The sequence below is a fragment of the Scleropages formosus genome, chromosome 25 (genome assembly GCF_900964775.1).
Source record: "Scleropages formosus chromosome 25, fSclFor1.1, whole genome shotgun sequence".
Taxonomy (NCBI): domain Eukaryota; kingdom Metazoa; phylum Chordata; class Actinopteri; order Osteoglossiformes; family Osteoglossidae; genus Scleropages; species Scleropages formosus.
Genome location: NC_041830.1, coordinates 12,235,208 through 12,255,817, shown reverse-complemented (window position 1 = coordinate 12,255,817; position 20,610 = coordinate 12,235,208). Strand labels below are relative to the sequence as shown.

General features: G+C 43.4%; 1 protein-coding gene across 4 annotated transcripts in view; it reads right to left on the bottom strand.

The window, feature by feature from the left end:
- evi5a (ecotropic viral integration site 5a) overlaps positions 1–20,610 on the bottom strand; it is a 54,697-nt gene that overhangs the window by 10,306 nt on the left and 23,781 nt on the right. For 3 of the 4 annotated variants that reach the window (XM_018731269.2, XM_018731273.2, XM_018731270.2), the window contains exons 3-18: positions 16,179–16,368; positions 13,806–14,030; positions 12,896–12,970; positions 12,349–12,474; positions 11,571–11,714; positions 10,973–11,062; positions 10,768–10,865; positions 10,449–10,509; positions 10,033–10,086; positions 9,019–9,051; positions 8,388–8,540; positions 7,003–7,137; positions 6,638–6,778; positions 6,268–6,426; positions 5,664–5,810; positions 4,147–4,242 (exon numbers count right to left, since the gene is read on the bottom strand). In XM_018731269.2, the coding sequence (XP_018586785.1) occupies positions 4,147–4,242; positions 5,664–5,810; positions 6,268–6,426; positions 6,638–6,778; positions 7,003–7,137; positions 8,388–8,540; positions 9,019–9,051; positions 10,033–10,086; positions 10,449–10,509; positions 10,768–10,865; positions 10,973–11,062; positions 11,571–11,714; positions 12,349–12,474; positions 12,896–12,970; positions 13,806–14,030; positions 16,179–16,368 (1,927 nt within the window). The remainder of the gene's footprint in view (positions 1–4,146; positions 4,243–5,663; positions 5,811–6,267; positions 6,427–6,637; positions 6,779–7,002; positions 7,138–8,387; positions 8,541–9,018; positions 9,052–10,032; positions 10,087–10,448; positions 10,510–10,767; positions 10,866–10,972; positions 11,063–11,570; positions 11,715–12,348; positions 12,475–12,895; positions 12,971–13,805; positions 14,031–16,178; positions 16,369–20,610) is intronic. The other variant, XM_018731272.2, reaches the window with a different exon arrangement.

Sequence of the window (20,610 nt, the reverse complement as noted above, 5' to 3'; positions counted from 1 at the left end):
CAATAATAAAAAAAAAATAATTCAGTAATCACCAATGTGAGGCAGTCCCATTGGATGAAGGTGACCCCACTGCATACACAGCTGAAAACATCCACTCTTGTACAAATTAAGAGCAGCAACAGGAAGTGTGACCTTAACAGATTTCCTTAGCAAAATAAAGTAGAAATACGTTGGGTATTTCATCTGTCAGAGAGGAACGCTCCTAAACCTCCTTTCAAAGTAAGCAACACTGACCACAATGAAACAAGCATGTGCTCGGTATCGTAAATCTAATTACCAAGGAAACAAAACAAAAGTATGCATCTGGTGTCCCGGACTGCATGCTGATTGATCTTCGGCGTTCCCCCAGTTACTCTGAAGGCTCATCAAATGAAACGCTGCTTCTGGCCGACTCTACCGCTCTTGAGCCATAACGCCTTTGCTTTGTTGCGAGCATGATTTGCAGAACTCGCCCGAGTGTCACAGCAGCCACAGTGAAGGCCGGTGTCAGCTACTTCTACTGTGTTTGCTACCACTAGTGACAACACTTTCCATTTGCAAAGACTGTCTCCGTTAATCTTTGTAGCACATTTATAAGGAAGATATAAGAAGTGAAATGCCAACATAAATCAGTCTTTGCTTCTCGCTGCCCGCCACACACTGGAGTAGGAAGTGGTTACTTAGTCTGGAGTGAAGAAATGGGGAGAATTGCATGGGTCTCTCTCTCACACACACACACACACACACACACACACACACACACACACACACACACACACACAGGGCCGCTTTCTTAACGGCATGCCACAGCCTGCCAGGTAAAAACAAAAAAACATTCAACCACTTGCCAATCTATCTTCAGCAAAACTTTGATAAGAATTCCAAATAAAGAATTTTTCAGAAGTCAAAGAAACTTCTGGAAAACCAAAGGAGCACATCCCATTAACACTTTGGATCTGCTGGGACTATGACCAGGCAAAGCATGTGATGAAACGGCACCAGGAGGACCAGCTCACAGGAGCCAGGCGGCCCCTCCCAGCTCCTCAAGCTGCCTGGGAAGACTATGCAAAGCAGGGCTCTGCGACTGTACCAATCACAATCTGCGGTCTCCGAGGTAGAGATTTCCTCTGAAAATGAAACTCCTGGTGCCCCTTCCAGGCGCAGTGCGAAACATGCGGTCAAAGTGTCCTCCAACTGCGCTTGCAGCTGACTCACACAAGGCCTTCTTTCCTACGTGCCAGAGTGAGAGGAGGGGGAAGAGAAAAGTCTTGATGCTCTCGCCCCTGTACGTGCAGCGTTCTCCATTAAGACAAGGCAAAGTGAAGCATTCAGGTCTAGATGGGAGGCTTTTAAGTTTAACACCCTTAACTCGCCGCAAACCAAAATGTAACGTCAGTGAAAGAGCCAAGTGCTGCCTTGGCTACAGCAGCGACACTATTATAAGCACTGCCTGTGTGCAGCGTCGGGCTGATCGGCACGCAAATGTCGGTGCTGTGCCGACGTTGCCGTGACAGCGTGAGGCAGAAAACTTGAGGTCGCCAATTTCCTTTCACAATGCTGTGGAGAAGTTTGCTGCAACTGATGCTATTAGCGACAGCTTGTTCTCAGCGCTTCTATTTATGCCATTCGACACAGATACCCGCCAGCTGCTCTGGCTAATAATTACTTGCAATCATTGCATTTTTAGTGGTTGGTTCATTTTCGAGTTTTCGTAAGTATTCTTGGTACTGAAACAAATCTCTAAATACCATTTATTATAACACTGAGCTCTGTGATAACCTAGTACAGATTTTGTATTACGTGAATAAGTTCCAGATCAGCCATATTAGTAATAACTATCATTGCGGCAGCCACTGACTGAGCGTGCCCTCTGATTCATCAAGGTGAAAAGGATTTGTAACGGCCCCCGACCTTCGTGCCCTTACTGCAGCCAGACACTTCACTGTGACGAGCCAGGCCTCCAGACCACAGCCTCCCGCATTGCGACCAAGCAAGCCGCAAACCAGCTCACAAGCTCACCAGCCTACGCTGCTGGGTGGCGGGCAAGAGCCCACAGGGTTTCACCGCAGGCCTCAGCAGGAGGTGGAGTTGGCGCCACCAGGCTGCCTATCAGCATGCTGGCCTCAGCCAATCCTAAAGCAGGCACTTTTAAAACGTTCTTCGACCCGGAAGCCAAAAGGACCATCATGTCTTTTAATCTGAGCAGACCTGACACGCATTACACTTGTTTTTAAACAGTTAGAAAAATGATAATTAACAAGAATAGTTATAAAAAAAAATTCTTTTAACACTTATTTTCAACTTTTCTTTAAGTGTTTTAGTAAATATTCTGAAAGGATTTTCTTTCTGTGCTGCAGAATAATTTATTGCATTTGTGATCATTACGTTGAAATACCAATACTATATTTGACTCACTTTCTCAACAGCATATCTTTGGACTATGGGAGGAAACCCACGCAGACACGGGGAGAAGACGCAAACTTCCCATAGACTGAGTGGGGATCAAACCCACGTCCTCTCTCACTACCCAGGTGCTGTGAGACAGCAGCGCTACTCGCCGTGCTACCATTTATACTTTGTTCTGCATTCTTATTTATCCTATTCGTACCCTTGCGTAGTTTCCCCGAGTTAGACAATATTAGCATGGAAACTTGGCTGATTATTTTATTTGTGGACAAAATGTTTTTAAAGCAGCGATTGAGATAATGATGCAACTACATTCCACATCATTAAGGGGCCAAAGTTGCTTTTTCCGACACCTGTACTGTGGGTTTGTAAGAAATACTGCTAATATACACCATCTTGCACTGTTGACCAAATACACCATCATCCTTTTAATCAATCGTTTTGAATATTAGATGAAAAAAATAGTTGGGAAAAAGAAACATAATGTCCCTCATATTTCATGCAGTAAAAAAAACTTCACTGAATAAAATGTAAAAAGTCACTTTCCTTTTTTTTTTTCCCTTTTTAAATCCCACCAACCTCCAGAATGTTGATAAGGCAGCTTGCTGAGATACGTCACCTCACATTACATTAGTCAGAGAGCTACACGTCTGTACATCACAAGCAGTTCCTATTACCCAGTATCTCTCCACTTGGTTTGGGAGGATCAAAGACCTGGAAATGCCCATTTCATCTGAGCTCTGAACCAAACTATTTAGCAGTCTTGACTGATTTTCTGTCTCTGTGACAAAGTTTCTGCAACACCCATAAGATAAAAGGTGTGACAGCACTACCTTAAATAGCGTGCCTTTAACTCTCCGGAGTCCACTAAGTGAAGCGATTATGAAAGAACAGGCATCAGCACAGTCATCTGTTCCGAGAATCACTAGTGTTTCTTTTTCACACCCAAAGCGAACACCTTTGTCTGTCACATGGCACCAACTCATCCAATTTCCTCCACTAATGCAAGTAATGCAGGCAAACACCCCACCTCGCAGTAATGGTATCTGTGTTCAACAGGATGTTCTGAAGAATACTTTCTGATGGAGCAGACAGAGACAGACCTAAACTAGACAGAACTACATCATACTCCATGAAACTAAGACTGAATTTCTCACATTCTGGAAAAAACGTAGAGCTCCGCCCAAACGTCTTCCAAAGTGCGTCAAATGGAGGATGTTCTAATCAACAGCTTTCTTTACACACACACACACACACACACACACAGCGTGTGTGTAATCAATTTATTTCACGAGAATTGATTTGTATTAACAAACAACTAAGTATCAGATTTTTGACAAATCAGTTAATTTAAAACCAAAGAGTTATCAAACCACCCCCAATCCACAGTCTACATTTTTCATGGGAAAGAAAACTTGCAATTGCGTATTTTGTGACATTAACCACTGAGTGGCACTGACCTCATAACCAACAGTAATGACACATGTTTGAACACATTCAGTCTCTCAGTAAACTCAATATGATGTTGTTAAATAAACAAGAAAAGATTCACAGGCATAATTCAAAGAGTCAAAACTTTTACGTGCTGAATCGCACAGCACTAGTACACATATAACTGGTAATCTAGCTCCTGCTGGAAGAAACTTCCCCTGTTAACCGGCATCTAGACACACTGCACCGCCGCTGGAGATCAAGAATCGTGAATCAGGGCACGGGGCAAGAGCAGAAGGGAACACACAGTTAAAAAGCTCGGTGAGGTACCTGGATCTCCAGCTCGGCGATGTGTTGCTGCAGTTCCGCCATGGCCGCCATGTTATCAGCCTCACGTAGTCGCACTGCCATCACCTCCTCCTTGTTCTGAAAAGCAGAGCAGAACTGTCTGTCAGGCACATGTACCGCTGAGAGGGAATCTCACACAACAGCAACATGCTCACACTACTGTCGACCAATAGATGAGAAAGGAATACAGCAAATTTACAGTACGCTGCCACAGGTATGCACTTGTTCCAAACTGACTTCTTCAGTGTATGCTGCTTGCAGGTGGCACGGTGGCAAAGTAGCACAGCAGATGGATTGCTGACTTTAAATGGCCCATAGTCTGTGCATGTATGAGTGAACGTCACATCAGGAAGGCATCTGATTAAGAGGGTCATTTCGGGCCTTGTATTACCAGCCATAGCAGGATCCATTCCACACTCCCCTAGGCTGATGTCTCCACAGAAAGCAGTTATAATAATAAATCTGAAATGTCAACAAAGACAAGCAGTTTACTGCTGCCAATTTATACTTTATCAAAAACAATTACAGGGGAAATTTATGGCCCTTTTGATGCATCTGTGGAAAAGGGGGGGGAAATCGCAAAACCGAAGTAGCAACAGCGCAAATCTAAAGATTTAGCTTCATGAATCACATTTGAGAAAAGCAGACCTATGTATAAATCATTAACATTACACCTCCACATACAGTTTTGGCTCAGGAAGAAAAAAATGCTTTACTACTCCATGAAATCAAATGCGTCACATGTCAAATAACTGTTTCAAACCACTGACGGGACCTTCTGAAGTACAAAAGATGTAGGACTCCACATAACGCAAACGCAATACAATAAGAGCCTCAACGGGTATGTCTTGTGAAATTGCATCTGCAGGAGAGTGCTAAAGTGACACAGCCCTCGCTAGAGAGTGCGCCAAATGGTTGTGCAGTGCAAGCTGGATCGCCTGGAGATGTTATCTTCTGTACCACAGAAAGGAGAAGAAGCTGGTTCCTTTTTATGCCGGACCGCCGGGTCTCTTGTAGCGATGAAGAAATTGGGCTTTTGAAAACAGCCCATCCCAAGGGTGCTACCATGTGGGTGGCCACTGCTTTCCCAAGAGAGTGTTGGTCATTGCACTCATTGGACGTTGCCCATTCCATGAAAATCTGTGATGAATCACATGGGAAGATTCGGGGTGTTTTTTGGGCAAGTCCCTCAGTGAACCAGCCGACCGGGACAAAGATAGCCATCGTCCGGTAGAGGTAATTCACCAGGCCAGCTCTTGTATCAGAAAAGCCGACTAAATGGAACCAGAAAGAATCTAAATAATAATCCCCTTTATTAAGCCAGATGAATATTTCCCTGCTTCCCTAATTTGCTGTTCACCTCATTCTCTGAATGTTTTCCTCTTCCGTTGGTCAAGCCGGTTTTTAAAACCTGTCATCAAAAATTCAATCTCATCGTCAGATCTGTCATTCATCAGTTTCATGAGGACAGATGAACTCCTCCGTAGGGAATACCCTACCTTGCACTCTATCTCGGCCTGCTTGCGCTTGATCTCCTGCAACTGCACCTGTAGGCCTTTGTTCTGTGCCATAAGCAGCTGCAGTCGCTCCTGCAAGTTGCGGTTCTCCTGCTCCGCCCGACGCAGCTGGTTGCTCTGGATCTGGTTCTGTACACAAACGCCAGGAGAGAACGAATGCAGGAGGCGGAGGACAACAAAGGTGTTACACATCCTATGACTGCTCCCACAGCTTGGAAGCATCTGTCACTCGCATATCCACATGCAATCAGAAAAAAATGCTTGCGTCACCATATTTTTTTCAAAAGATACTAGTACTGCTCAAAGTTATATTATTATGCAACACTTGTTACATGGGATTAAAAAAGCTACTAAACAAACATCACAGTTGAGCTCCAAGTCTAGATTTGCATCAGTGTAGAACACCTAAAATACATGGCTTGGAACAAGACTAAGATTTTCAAAGATCTACAACGCACTCTGCTGGTCAGCTCTGACCATTTTATACTAATGGTCAGTGAGCATAGAGCATCTTGGAAAACACCTGAAAGACTCTCGGTTATGCAGGCCCAGGAAAATGCCAAACTGATAGGGATGGGGTACTGACCTGCGTTTCCAGCTCCAGCATCCTCTGGCGCATTTCCCGGAGCTCAGCTTGGGCCTCAGCTTCACGTAGCCGCACACTCATCAACTCGTCCTGCAGCTCACATACTGTGTTCTTCCTGGGGCTCTCCTTCCAGCGGACTGTTGTTCGTGCAAGGTGCTTCTGTTGAATGCGTACCAAAAAAAAAATCTTAGACTAATAGTTCTGAGAGTACACACAGCACACATTTTCTCTGCCCCGCCAAATTAATCTTGAACTTGTCATTTTCTGTATCGGCAAAGGGCACACAAAATAAATGAAATTGGATGTGTCCAAGAGAAGCTGCGTTTACCTGAGATAGGCCCTGCTCCATGCCTTCCCCCAAAGGGCTCACCTGCCAGTGCTCCTCCAGGTCTCGCACCTGCTGCCGGAGCTCCTTCAAACCCATCACAGCCTCTGCTTCCCGCAACTTCACTCCAATCAGCTCCTCCTGTAGGCGCGCCACGTTGTTCTCATCCGGAAGGGCCGTGTTCCTCTGAAACACGCACACACATGCACAGAGTTAGTGGCAGCCATATCAGCCTTGGAACAGTTCCAATATTCACAATAGACACTTTACAGGATCATCCACTATGGCCTTCAGTGGGCAAGAGGACATACATCTCAGAGAAAAATACAAGGAGTGCATTACATTAACAAAAGAAGAGATTTGGATGCAGACATGATTCTAGAGTACAGTTAAATTGTCACAATCCACACCTTTTCCATGTCTAGGATCTTGTCCTGCATCTCCTTAAGAGCGCTCTGAGACTCGGCCTCCTTCAGCCGGACTTGCACAAGCTCACGCTCCAGCTGCAGGATGAACTCCTCGGTGTACCGTGGGATCACCTTGGGCTACAAAGGAGACACAAACGATACTCATTCACACATCAGACAGCACCCCCTGCTACTCCTTGGCTTCCGGCTCGCTCGTCTATTGTTCCAACCCACCCCCCGAACCGCTCACCCTCTCTGTCACATCCCACAGCTGCAGAACCCGGCTTCAACACGTGTAGGGTGCTTGAAAAGGACAAGTAAAAACAAGGAACCTGCCACCTTTCCCTGAGCAGCATCATAAATTTTTAATTGTGAGGGCATTGTGAGGACTATGAACACACATTATGCAAAATGTCATGGTACACAAACCAGACGACACGCCACCACTTCATGTATGCACACTGAAAAAGCCCATTAATAGTTAAACAGCTCCTTTGGCTGTAAGACAAATGAATACGTGCTCTGAAGTATCGGTCGTGTGAAGCAGTTCCAGCCAAATTCCACCCATGGTGAAGGAGGTGGGGCCCAAAACAAACACTCAACAGCAGCATTTGTTATATCCAAGTTATTCAAAAAACGTTACCTTTTTCTGTTTATTAGTTATTGATTTAATAATTATATTTGTTTTTATATGCATCAATTGATTTTAATGTCATCTGAACTCAACAAAAACAAAACGGTATTACATTTATTACAGCTTTAACTAGGATTTTTATAGAATCTAACCTGCGAACAAATCGAGGGCCATCTCCTTTAGGCTATTTTTTACTGATAATGATTTTGGTAAACGTGACTCAGGATTAATAGACAGACTGAGGTTGGCAGTTGAGTTTATAAGGTAACTAACTATAACACTGCTGGCAGTCTGACGGAAGGCTGTGAATGGGGTTGGGCAGAAAATGTGGTGGAGCTAAAGGACAAACGTAGGAACAAGTGCTGGAAGACACATTTACATTTCCATTGGGTTCTGTGAAAATGTATTTATTTCATGAATTGCACACATTCATCTCTGACACAATACAACTACCTAAAGCATTGTGCCTCCAGCAAGAGACCATTTCTGTGATGAGAGGCACACAATGCGCACGCAAACTCAAATTTAAGTAAAACACTTTGTTGACATACGCAGACAGTCAATACACAGAGAAAGCAGCTGGGCGAGACCATGGAAGGGGATCCCCAGGAGGGCTTCCTACGAGTGGCCCCTGCAGCTGTTCCTGGAAAGTTCTGGTCAACTTGAAGGCACCCTCCAAGTGCACAGCTAATCTTCCGCTGGTCATTCCCCTATGGGCTGGGGGGTCGAGGTAGGGAGGGGCCTGGCTCCTTACCCCTTGCAACTGCTGGTGTTGCTGGAGGTCTCGGATGGTGCCTTGGGCCTGCTCCAGCTGGGCACTGGCCTCCTCACTCTGTTGCCTGACCGTGGCAAGCTCCCGCTTTATCAGGTAGTTCTCCTCTGCTTCCTGGGCTCGTGTCACTTGCCCCTTGGGACATAGTTACCGGGTTGAGGACGCAGGGACGCGAGTGCAGCGGATGGGAAGGGCATCATGTGGTTATCTGCATGCCAACTAAAGGGCCGAGCTGGACTTGGGAGAAGGCGAGGGGTAGTGCAAGGAGGAGGGAGTAGTACTGGGTTATTGGGCCCATAATGGGTCTACAGGAGTTTTTTTTTCCATGTTTCATCTGGCTTAGCTCTGCATGTGGTGAGTCTCAGTTATGGATGGCATGCGGTTATTCAGCTGTTCATGCAATTTCTCTCAAGTTGAGGCCTCCAGAGACAGCAGTTTATCGTTCCTGAACGTTAAGGCGGATTATGTCATTCTGTTTTATTCCACTGCAACCTTAGCCTCTTCAGCACAAATTATGCAAATTATAGGCAATGCATGCAAATTTGAGAGGTAAAGGAGTATTAAGAGACATTTAAGCAAGATTTCTAGGCATAAGGAGCAGGTGAAGAAATACCTGGATCAATCTATCTGCCAAGGAAGCACTTTCCTATAAAAGAAGGAAAGAAATACATAGAAGCACAATAGAGAAAAAACATAGAAAAAATTTAAAACAAAAAGTGACAATATTGATTTTCACAGCGCACACACACACACAAGGTCATTTTCCTTTTCCACTCGTTTTGGTAAAAAAGAATTACAAAGCCAAATTTCAACAACTGATCTAATCTCACAGGAACTAGCTAACCAAGGCTGTGGAATAGGAAAAGCTCAGGATGTGGATGAAATGGTGAACATAAGCTGTGCAAAGCAGAGTGAATCAGTCACAGAGAGACACAGAGAGAGCGGGCTGAAGCCAAGCAGAGGACAAGGCAGAACTGTCAAAATGAGTCTGGACTGTTGAGCAGTAGGTGAGCTCCAATACTAGTTAAAGTACCATCTTTCCCAGTTTGGATTGACATCCTGCTTCCAGCTGACTTGTTGTGCGACCCTGTCTTACGATAGGGTGGAATTAGCCAGGTGCACAGTGCAGTCGGGGGAAGTGGCTTTCTTTACACACCCTTATCCTCTATACCACGTAGAGTCCCAGTCATAAAGCAATGAAACCTGTGACCCGCATGCTGCCCATTTCTACAGGCTCAACCCATATTTCTCAGTGCTTCCATATCTGTCTCAAAGAGCCATCAGCCTGCACAGATCTTCCACTCATTTGAGACTCAACTGCTGCAACAGGCCTTGTATCCATTTTACTTACCTGTTCTGCAACTAACTGAATACCTTGGCCTGCTGTAACTTGGAATAGAGACTACCATGTTAGATTTCTACTCTCCAAAGTACTCTACCAGCCAATGCATGCTCAGGTGTCATGGTTAATCACTTACGCATAGGCATATTAGTAGACCAATGGTGAAGGAAAGGCACGCTCACACAGACAAACTAGCTAACGAAAATGGAGCTCTGTGTTACATGGGTGGAGCCCCCAATGGCACTGATGCCATCTGTGCTCGACCCCATTTCCAGCAGCACTCACTTTCTCCAGAGTGTCAATCCTCTGCTTCAGAAGTCTGTTCTCTGTGCGCAGCCTCTGCAGAACAGTTATTTCAGTCACACACTAAGCACTCTTTAGTGGGCTAAATTTACAGTTATGTAAACCTTTGGAAATGCATTGTGTGAAAAACAATTATGCAGTTTATTTCAAAATATCCTACTGAGAAAAAGAAAATTCTAGGTCTTCTACAAAGTTGCCCATGATAAACGTGACATCTTTTGAAAATTATAGAATGTCCTTTGGAAGGTACATTAGTCCTTAGCACTATACCATGTATAGATTTGGAGGTAAATGTACAAGCATGTGCTCCAGAGTGAACAAAAATGGTTTTGTCTCAGGAGGCCAAGATAACTTTGGTAGGTCACATGTATTCATATGTACAAAATATCTAGACTCACCTTGATCTCTACCTGCTCTTCCATCTCCTTGGTTTTGATTGTAGTGTACTCCTTTTCTAACCTGAATACATGCAACCAAGCACACAAGTGTGTTCAGTGTCACATCATCATTATTAAATAGTTTTTCATGATGGCAAAGTGCTCCTGGGTCTCATATCTGTTACAAAACTAACTCAGATGAGCAAATTCCACTCTGTCCCATGAAGTTTCCAACATTGTTTCAGCATCACCAAAAAAACCAGACAATCAAACTTTAAATAAAACCCTGATAATTTATCCATTCAGCAGTATGCCAAACTAATATGGGAGATCCACTTACTTCTTCATTTTCTTTGCATTGTACTTGACCTGGTACGCAGTCTGGATGACCTTGTCAGGGCCACTGTCCAGTTGATGCGGTATGACCTTCTGGAAATGCTACATCGAGAAGGTGGAGAGTATTCACTACAAGGATACACAGAACTGCTAATTAAGTCATTTCAACTTTGACCCCTCAGTTCACCGAACACATAAGCCAATTTTACCTGCAGCATCCCTTCCATGTCAAGCTGCATGAGTTCAGCCTGGTTCATCTGGAGAATCGCCAGCCCTACTCTGAACACAATTTCCAGGCCCTAGTAACGACAGGATTGGTCAGAGTCTCACTTATACTGCAGTACCATGGTTCCAACATCAGGTGGTGCTTTTACACTGCATTCATACTGGGTTGCCAAAATAATTTTTGTTAAGCTATAATTGAAGGTAAAAGTTATGTAAAACTGTTAAAGTACAGTACATTTAAGAGGACAAAAAGCTGTTTGAATCAATCATTAGTTATATTATTCTTGAAGCCAGTAGAAGAGCTGATACTGAGCTGATAGAAGAGCTGATTTATAATGTGAAGGTTGCTGGTTCAATCACCACCCATTCCTTGCTACTGCTGTTAAGTATCCTTGACAAGCTACCACCTCTGAATTGCCTCACTAGAAAATACCAAGCTATCTAAACCTCCTAAACACTAAAAGTAACTTTGGAAAAGAAAAGAGAAAAAAAAAAAAAAAAAAAAAAGTGTCAGGTATGCAACAAATTAAGTATTTTTCACTCTGCAGGGAATTTGAGCGGCACAATGTTGAGGTATCTCACCTCACACATGAATATGTCAAAGATCCGGGTGGCGATGGGAAGAGGAAAGGAGGTAAGGAAGATTGTGAGGAACCAAGAGGAGGCATACATTGAGGTGTGGAAACTTTGAGCCTGGAAGTGCATGTGGAGCTCCGGAAGCTGCTCCTGGGGAAGGAACCATGGAGACAAGGAAGGAGATATCCTATATTATTACCCATGAAGACTTCACTCTTTGCAACCCTCGGCTCCAAAGAAAACCCTCAGTCCCCCTTTCCAGCAATGTTTTGCCACAGGACACAATGGGAATAATTCGTACATCTTGCAGAACAAGTACCTGTAACACAACCTAAACCTTTGGGTAGCACAGTGGCACAGTGAATAGTCCTGCTGTTTAACAGCACCTGGGTGTTGCAAGAGGATGTCAGTTTGATTCCCGCCTAGTTTGTGTGCATGTTTGCATGTTCTCCCCATGTCTGCGTGGGTTTCCTCCCAGAGTCCAAAGACATGCTGTTCAGGTCCATCCATAGCATGTGAGTGACAGAGTGTGTTCCACTGGTGTATGGATGAAAGTAGTGTACAGTACTAGCATTGTAAGTCACCTTGGTGAATAAAGGTAGGGGCTGGTAACACTACATAGAGTTCGCTGGAACTCGCTTTGGAAAAAAGCATCTGCTAAATGAATAAATGTAAAATGCAGGCAGATAACTCAGTGGTGCCTTCTACAGGGGACACATGGTATGAAGCTGGCACTGGGAAAATAGTCAGAAGTCCAGGCACCTGCTGTGTGCTTCAACCTTACCTGTATCATGCTCTCAAACTGGTACATACAGAGACCCAGCTCTGCCATGCTGGGCTTGAAAAGTTCCCGAAGTCTGTAATCTTGCATCAGCTTCACAAAGACACAGAAGGCCTCTTCTTCAGGCATCTGAAGGAACAAACACATGTTTGCTGTGTATCCCAAATACAGAGAAGGAACCCAACCAGCAACCCAACCAACTAATTTCAACAACCGCTTATCCTGAGCGGGGTCGCAGCGGGCTGAAGCCTATCCTGGAGACATTGGGTGCAAGGCTGAAGGGGATGGACAGAGCACACTCTGGACAGGACACCAGTCCATTGCAGGGCCACAACTAGGGTCCCAGGCACGCAGCTGGGCAAAGGTACTGTGGCAACTGCAGGGCAAGCACCTTGCTTAAGGGCACCATAGCTGGAGGTGGGGATCAAACAGGCAACCTTCAGACCCAAAGGCAGCTGCTCCAACCACAACGCCACCAGCCGCCCCATAGCAAGCAACCCGCACTAAACAAATAAAACAACAAGGCAGACTAAGGAAGGAGACTCTTCACCTGCATGAGCAGCAGTCCCACGATGAAGGCACTACCCTGGCAGTAGCCCACCTCTCGATCCACCAGCGAGTAAGCCTGAAATGACAGGAAGAGATGGCATAAGAACAGAGCTAGCTGGGAGGACAATGACTTACACATGGTGTTTTGGTGCAGTTGGCCACTATTATTGATTACACAGAGAAACACACCATTTGGGCAAATAAAATTTGTGACAGGCAGAGGGAGGGAAACAAAGTGATGCAGTGAGCATACTCAATGGGCACAGTTAAGTGACTTCCTGTTGTGCTGGCTATCATAGGTACAATATACTCTCTTTGCACTACCAAGTAGGCTGAGGGAGTGGCCTTGGAGCGCACAGTAATCCTCAGAGGCATTCAACCAATGAGCTGCCATTAGCACAAGACTATTTCAGCTTGCTGTACTGCGCTTGTGCCGATATGTCTCAGAAACACTGAGAAACAATGTGGACTTCATTCTAACACATGCAAAGAATAGGAAAATGCAACAACCAAAACAGCATAAAAAAATTAAAATTAATATTTAATGCCAGGTTAGTGAGTGCAATGAGACAAGGAACTCCAGTCTCGTTTTCCTGTTGAGTCAAAAAGCTGATGTTATATTTCAACCAACTTTGTCTGCCTTAGATACTTACATTCAAAAACTAACAGTAAAATTAAATACAATGGCTAGAAGGAGCAATGTTTTTTCATTCAGGGCTTAACATTAGTTTCATCTGGTAAACTCATTATTTAAATGTTTTTGGTCCTGAATCACTACAGATCTCATACTACTATGGACTGTGATTTAAAAGGTTTGTTAAAATGAAATACATGCTATTAACCACACAAGCTTAAAATGTAATACTGTTTTTGACTCTCAGACTTGGTAAACACCAATGCCAGAAGCTCACCTTCATCACATTGAAGAGCACCTCCTGTCCCAGACTATCCTTCTCCTTGAAGAACTCATGCTCAGGGTACGTACGGGCAATATCCCTGCGAATCAGCTTCTCGCAAGGGGATGTCATCTTCAGCAGCTCCGAGTACTGGTCCTTGATGGGCATGTTTTGAGCATTGCACAGCAGCTGCCAGACTATTGCCCGGAAGTGATGAGGAATCCCTCTCCTGACCAGCTCCTAAAGAGAAAATGTCACATTATAGCAATTAAACAACACACCAGACAACAGAGAAATAGGAATTATATTGCTTTCTTACAGCTAAAACTGAATCAAATTTTTTTTTTTTTTCTTTTTTTTTTTTAAACACCAGGAATCCACCGATGTACACTCAAACATGTACTTGTTCATACACTGCAAGGGTGTTAAGATGTGAACCGTTAAAACCTATTATGTATTTTGATTTGAGATTACTGAGGGCAGTTGATAGTTTATTGCTGTGAGCCACTGACTTATAATTGAGATAACCAGGTTCAAACCCCACCTCCCTGTATAGCACCCTTAAACACAGAACTTACCATAAAATGATACAGCAAAAACTAGCCAGTTGTGTAAATGAGTAAATAACTAAGCAGCTTTCCACAGAACCAACAGTAATTTGTTTTACAGAAAAGCAACACCTAAATTAATAAGCAATTTAAAAAATGATGAGCGACATCCTTTTGTTCTTAGTTTGAAATTATATTACTTCAGCTGTCCTCTTGCATCCACTTTATCTGAGCACACAAATAAGCCAGTCACTCCCCTCCTATCATTTTGCACACTACAGCCATCCACCATGTCATGCATCTTTGTTAAATGCATTTCCATGCTGCTATTTTTTGCCCAGCGATGCTAGCTGCAGATGTTAATGTTCTCTGGCTGCATTTGCACCAAACTGGTGGAAAGACATTGAGCCTCTCTCACCAGTGTTCTAGGAACACAATTATTGTGGCAGAAAGCAGTGCTACTAAAGGAGTGTGGATTCTATGCTGCACAAACTGACATTAGACACATGTATAAATTCCCTCATTCACTCACACACAGGCTGGAATACACCACAAGACCCCCACACTCTTCTGCTGCAAAATGTTAACATGCAACTGAGAACTGGACAGCCTCTGCCTTAATTTGGTATCTCAGTACAGCTCTTAAGTATTGTGCTCACACAGAGTAAAACACTTAGAAATTACCATCACATTCCCTTACTCCTGCAAAAAGACATTTTTATAATACCTGATGAGGCAACCAGCCCTGGAAGGGGATGCGATGTAGCCATTCTTTTAAATTTGAATATCTCCGAAAGACTGGCTGTTATATAAATGCATCATGGGGCAGGGTGTAGAGGAGGAGTTAGAGCTTGCCTTGAAGGACCTAGGTTCAAATCCCTGCTCCTGCTGTAGTGCCTTTGAGCAAGGTACTTACCCTGAATTGATGTATGAAAAATTAGACAACTTTATAAACTGGCAAATCATCGCTGGCAAGTAACTTGGTTTACAAATCTAATGTAAGAAGCAGCATGTTTTCTTGACCAGCATGTGGAACCACTAGTTTACTAAGCCAAGTGGTCATCAGTAAATACACTAAACAGGTTAAACCTGCATTTTAGGTCCAAAATCAAGTCCACCAACATTGCAGAAAGACATCGATAACCCTTTGTATTTCTCTCACGAAATTTCAGGCTTAGGAGTCAAAAATCTTCTTGGGAAATAAACGATGAAGCAGTATAACCGTTAAGATGGTGATGATTTGCAATTTTGGTTTGTGTTTTTCAAATGTACATGAGGCTTTTCTTTGGATAATGTGGAAATCAGTTCCGACATTGAAATCTGATCCACCAGAAATTAATCTATTCTTATACTGAAACTAAGGTAGCCGCTTAGCTACTCTAATTGTATTAGAGAAAAACTTCATGTCACATTCAATGGCTGTAACAGAAAGCACAGCTCACTCACTGAGATGGCTGTTAGACAACAGTGCTAATCAATTAATGACCAATTGCTAAACCTCCTAAAGGATTTTAACAAGGTTTCCTCATTTGTTTTTAGTCATGTTCCAGCGCTCACGATTTACTCTTAACTGCATATGCATGATCGTACTTTGACTGTAGTAGGTATGAATTAATAATTGAATTGCCATTGAGTCTGCAAGAGATTTAAGAGAAAAAGTCATGTTGCTTCCTAGTGTAAAGAAGTTGTATCAATAAACCTGATAGTAAAACATGCAGAACCTTCATAGAATTGCAGGACTTGTTTGTTAAACTGAAATTATTGAGAGATGTGATATAATGGTCCTGTTTTTGGCAACTTTTAAGCCAAGGATGGCCAAGAGAGGCAGGCGCACAATCACCTTGAGCTGCTTCTCCTTTTTCTTGCGCACCTCCTCCCACTCGTTGACAATACGCCCCCACAGGATCCATGAGTCCTCCTCCAAATGGGACAGGTTGGAAGAAGCCGAGGAGCTGGACACAAGGGAGGAGCCGCTGTTGCGGCGAGAACCGTTTACGGACTTCAGGGACTTGCTGTCTGTCTCCAGGAGCCTGCATGAGTGTGGGACAAGGAGGGGGTGTTGGGAAAACAGCCAGCAATGGGTCAATAAAACATCAAAGAACAATTCATAGAGCTGCCCACAAATATACACAGTTCTTCCATTACTCCAGCCACATTCCAGAAATATCCCCTCAAGGTGTCAATACACACACAAACTTCAGTTACAATGACAAGCGGCAAACAGAAACGAGAAACATGTGCTTTGGGACAAGCAGCACAAATTAGTCTGAACATGACTTTCTGGAAAGTCACAAATATACAATGTCAGCATAAAAAGAAAGCAGTGAAAGGGGAAGTCAGCTATTGCATTACTACCATAGAGAAGCTGAGTTAATGGCAAATGAGTAGGGCAGGGGGGCAAGCTCATTCTCGCACCCAACTAACAGAATAAGTCTTAGCAGTTACTAAATTTCCAGTGGAGCATTAAATATTAAGCATTAGCACACAGAAAGAAGCCATCGCATCCCTGCTGCTACGTGACATGCAAACCCAATCCAAAGGCCTCCACACAAAAGACGTGCCCTTTTGAAGCACGCCAGAAAGTTGGTCCTCCACATCTCGGGTCCCTGACAACGTTAACTGACCAGCAGGGGATGCCTATGGTGGCGATGGCCTCCTCCTGAGCAAACAAGATGATGTCACACCGCAATCTCAGCCTGGACTAAGACTGATGATATGTTTCAGATGCTGGAAACTTATTTAAATATGCCTGTTCGCACAGCTTTGCTCTGAGCAAAGCAAAAAAAACCAAGGGACAAATGAACAACAAAGGAATACATGGTTCTCTTCTGAAAGCAAATGCAGTCAAAAGAGAGAAGAGATGCACAAAAAGATACAGTAGTGCTGAAGGATTCTATGAGCACAGTCAAATTTTATGAGTTTAAATTTAAGCCATCAACCTGATGTGATGGTCAGCAACATCAAAATGAAGAACATTCCAGCAAAAAATGGATTCCATTAAGCTGGAAACCAGTAATCCTCAAGAAATACTTGAGAAACACAAACTGATTTATGGTGTTTTTACATTACTTTGAACTAAAACTATACACATTATGTACCCTGTTTAAAGCCACTACCACAATATTGCTTTTTTAAACTGACTTTGCGGTTAGCGGTCCAGCTCTTCATGGGCTTCCTGATTTTTACATCATATGTACAAGGTCAGAGAAATGCACATTGTGGTGTGTGCATCTTAGTGTGACGGTACTCCAGGCCAGGCATTCTGCTGTTCAAACACTTCAAATTAAGATTCTAGAACTGCTGGGAATCACAGCAGTTATTTCTAACAGGGAAGGCTTAGGGAGAGATGCACTCATCAATACACATCTTCAAACAGATAGGAACCACAATAGGTAATTCTAGTGGAGAGGGTGGAGAAACACACACCCTAATAATTGCATCAATGTATCCCAGGAATGGAAAAGGTTTGTGTGTTTTGACAGCTGGGAGGACAAGCAAGTTATGAGCTCACAGACCCTCGCTGCTAAAGTCATAAAAACAATTTAAAGTACAAATGTGCAGAAATTCGTAAAAGTAGCTTAGCACACCAGCGGGACGCACGCTATGATTCACTGTGTTGGGAAAAATAGGTCAGAAGCATGGGGTGAATCTAACAGGGCTTGTTGCATGGAAAAACAACAACAACAAAAAGCAGGCTGGCAGTAATGTAAGAGGCTCTTGCAGCACTTTTTTTTTTCCAGAGGCCCAGAATATTGGGACTGAGCCAGCCCGTTACTAGAGGGAAGGAAACTCAATCCGGTACCTGACAGTGGAAAAATGCTCGGCGGGCTGACGAAGAACTGTGTCCTCAGATAGAAACCAGACTCCGGAAAAACAAGACTAGGCCTCCAGCCAGCATGTGAACACCACCACAACTTGCTGGAGGGGAGGGAGAGTGACCGCTTGTAACGAATGGGATCCAGGTTCATAGGCTGATCTCACACTGAATTTCAAAGATTAACATTTCTTAACAAGCAAATTTCAGTGTAGGTTTTTGCTACAGAACAGCTAAGAAACCTGTGCAGGTAGCACAAATTGAAGTGTCAAGTAATGTATATTGAACTATTAAAACTGAAGTACCAAGATCATTAATGTGAAGTTTTGCAAGACAAATGACATTAACATACTGGGAGTGAGCTATAGACCAATGACTTAAAAACGCATAAAAATAACCTCCACAGTTTATATCAGTACTAATATTAATCTAAACACCAAAGATACACAAAAACTCAAATTTTAATTTAAAACACTGTAGCAGTGCGCCCACATTCAGTAATCTTTTCTGCACTCCGTGAACTGGCTGGCACCTGTCGAGAGCTCCCAAATGACAACAAACAAGAGATCAGGGAGCAGAATCAGCACAAGCAGGCTAAATTCACCAGCAGGAAGCACAATTCAAATATTTGAACAACTGTACTTTATGCTACCACTAGGTTACGTTTTCAATGAACTCAGGATACACAACATGAATTTCTCTATGGGACACACACTATAATCTAAAAATCAGATCTAAGTTTATGCCACAGTCACTTTCAGGTAAAAATTAACCAGCATGTAAACAGCAGCATTTCATGATAATCAAAATGAATAAGGCAAAACGTTTTAAAAAAAAAAAAATCTAAAAAGCTTTTAGTGACAATTAAACCAAAGCAACAGGAAAGCCACAAATCTAATAAATTGGAAAAACTACACATTTTAGTAGGCTTTCAGGTGACAAAGTACTAAAGACACCCCCCCCCCCAAATGTACCAAGAAAGCTGTGGGGTGGTAAAAGAATCCACTTAAAATTTATTAATTTCACTGAAGCTTTTCTCCAAAGCAAAGTACAATGATTTACCCATTTATACAGCTGGGTAATTTTTACTAGAGCAATTCGGAGCAGTATGTTGCTCAAAGACATACCGGCAGCAAGTGGGATTTGAACTTACAACCTTTGAATCCAAGAGCAGCAGCTCCACTATGTGACCTGCTGCACTTACCAGGAGAAATTCATACTGCCCTCCTGGAGTCTTGCAAGTTGGGGAATCCAGGTGAGGAAGCAGTTTCAGGCTGCCTGTCTGACTGCATTGTCACATGGGCTGCAGTACAGCTCAAAAGGGCAGGGTGAAATACAAACAGACGCACAGGCGCACATGCTCCGTCACAGTTTACAGTGCAGGGACCTTTCATCTCAAAACCCTTAAGTGCACAGTGAAGCTGACTACATGTACCAAACACTGCTGAATGGCACCACGAATCAAGCACTAAATATGCTGCAATGTTGGGAGGGGGAACCTCTCTTTCTACAAAATCAGCCTCTCCACACCATAGATATTCAATTTTATTTTGATGGTTATAAAACAAAATGAAAAAAGTTATCCCTGTGTGTAACCATAATACAAAATGACGACAACACTGCATTTGTTTTAAGATATAGAAGGAAAAGAGCATAAATAAAATGGGGGAAAAAAAACATTTTAGTAGGCTTTCAGATGATAAAGGCACTAATCCCCCAACAAAGTCTCCAGATGCAGCAAAAAAAAGCTACGGTGGTGGTGAGAGACTCCACTTTATTACATTGAAATGTTTAACGTGACATTAAACAGATTAAAACATTAAAAATTAAAACATTATGCTTATCAGGTGCAGCAGGGAAATATACTTTTAAGCATGGTGTGTTTTTTTTTAATGCAAACATGGGGCTGTTACATCACCATGACTGCAGAAAAACACCCCACCACCTATCAGCTAGGAAGGAATGAAGGAATCTAAAGATGTTTGCAAAAGATAGTCTGGCCCAGAGAGCTTGACCCATATTTGTCCCACCACTTCTCAGGCTGAATCAGAATTTGGACAAGTCAGGTCAGCAGCTCCACAGCATGAACCCCTTAGCTCGTAGGAGAGTGAGAGAAGAGAAGCAGCTGTAGAGAGGCATCGATCTGAAGTAGAGGGTCCCACAACACAAGCAGGCAGGCCTCACCAAAAGCCAGAAGCACATCTGTATGCCTGCCCAACCCCCACCCGTAGATTTCCCACAGAAAAAAAAAAAAACTCATGTGTTGTTCTAAGGTGTAAATCAGTTACCATCTCAGTCAGTTTGAATGCCTAGAGGACTTCAGTCCCACATGTCTGTTTTCTCCCATCCCCTTAGCAGTGGGAAGTTCTGTGACAAAGCAGAGATCCAAATGCAATCCTACTTTTTCGGCTCGCCGCTCCGGGGGGGGGGGGGGTTGAAAAACAGAAACCCCATTGCC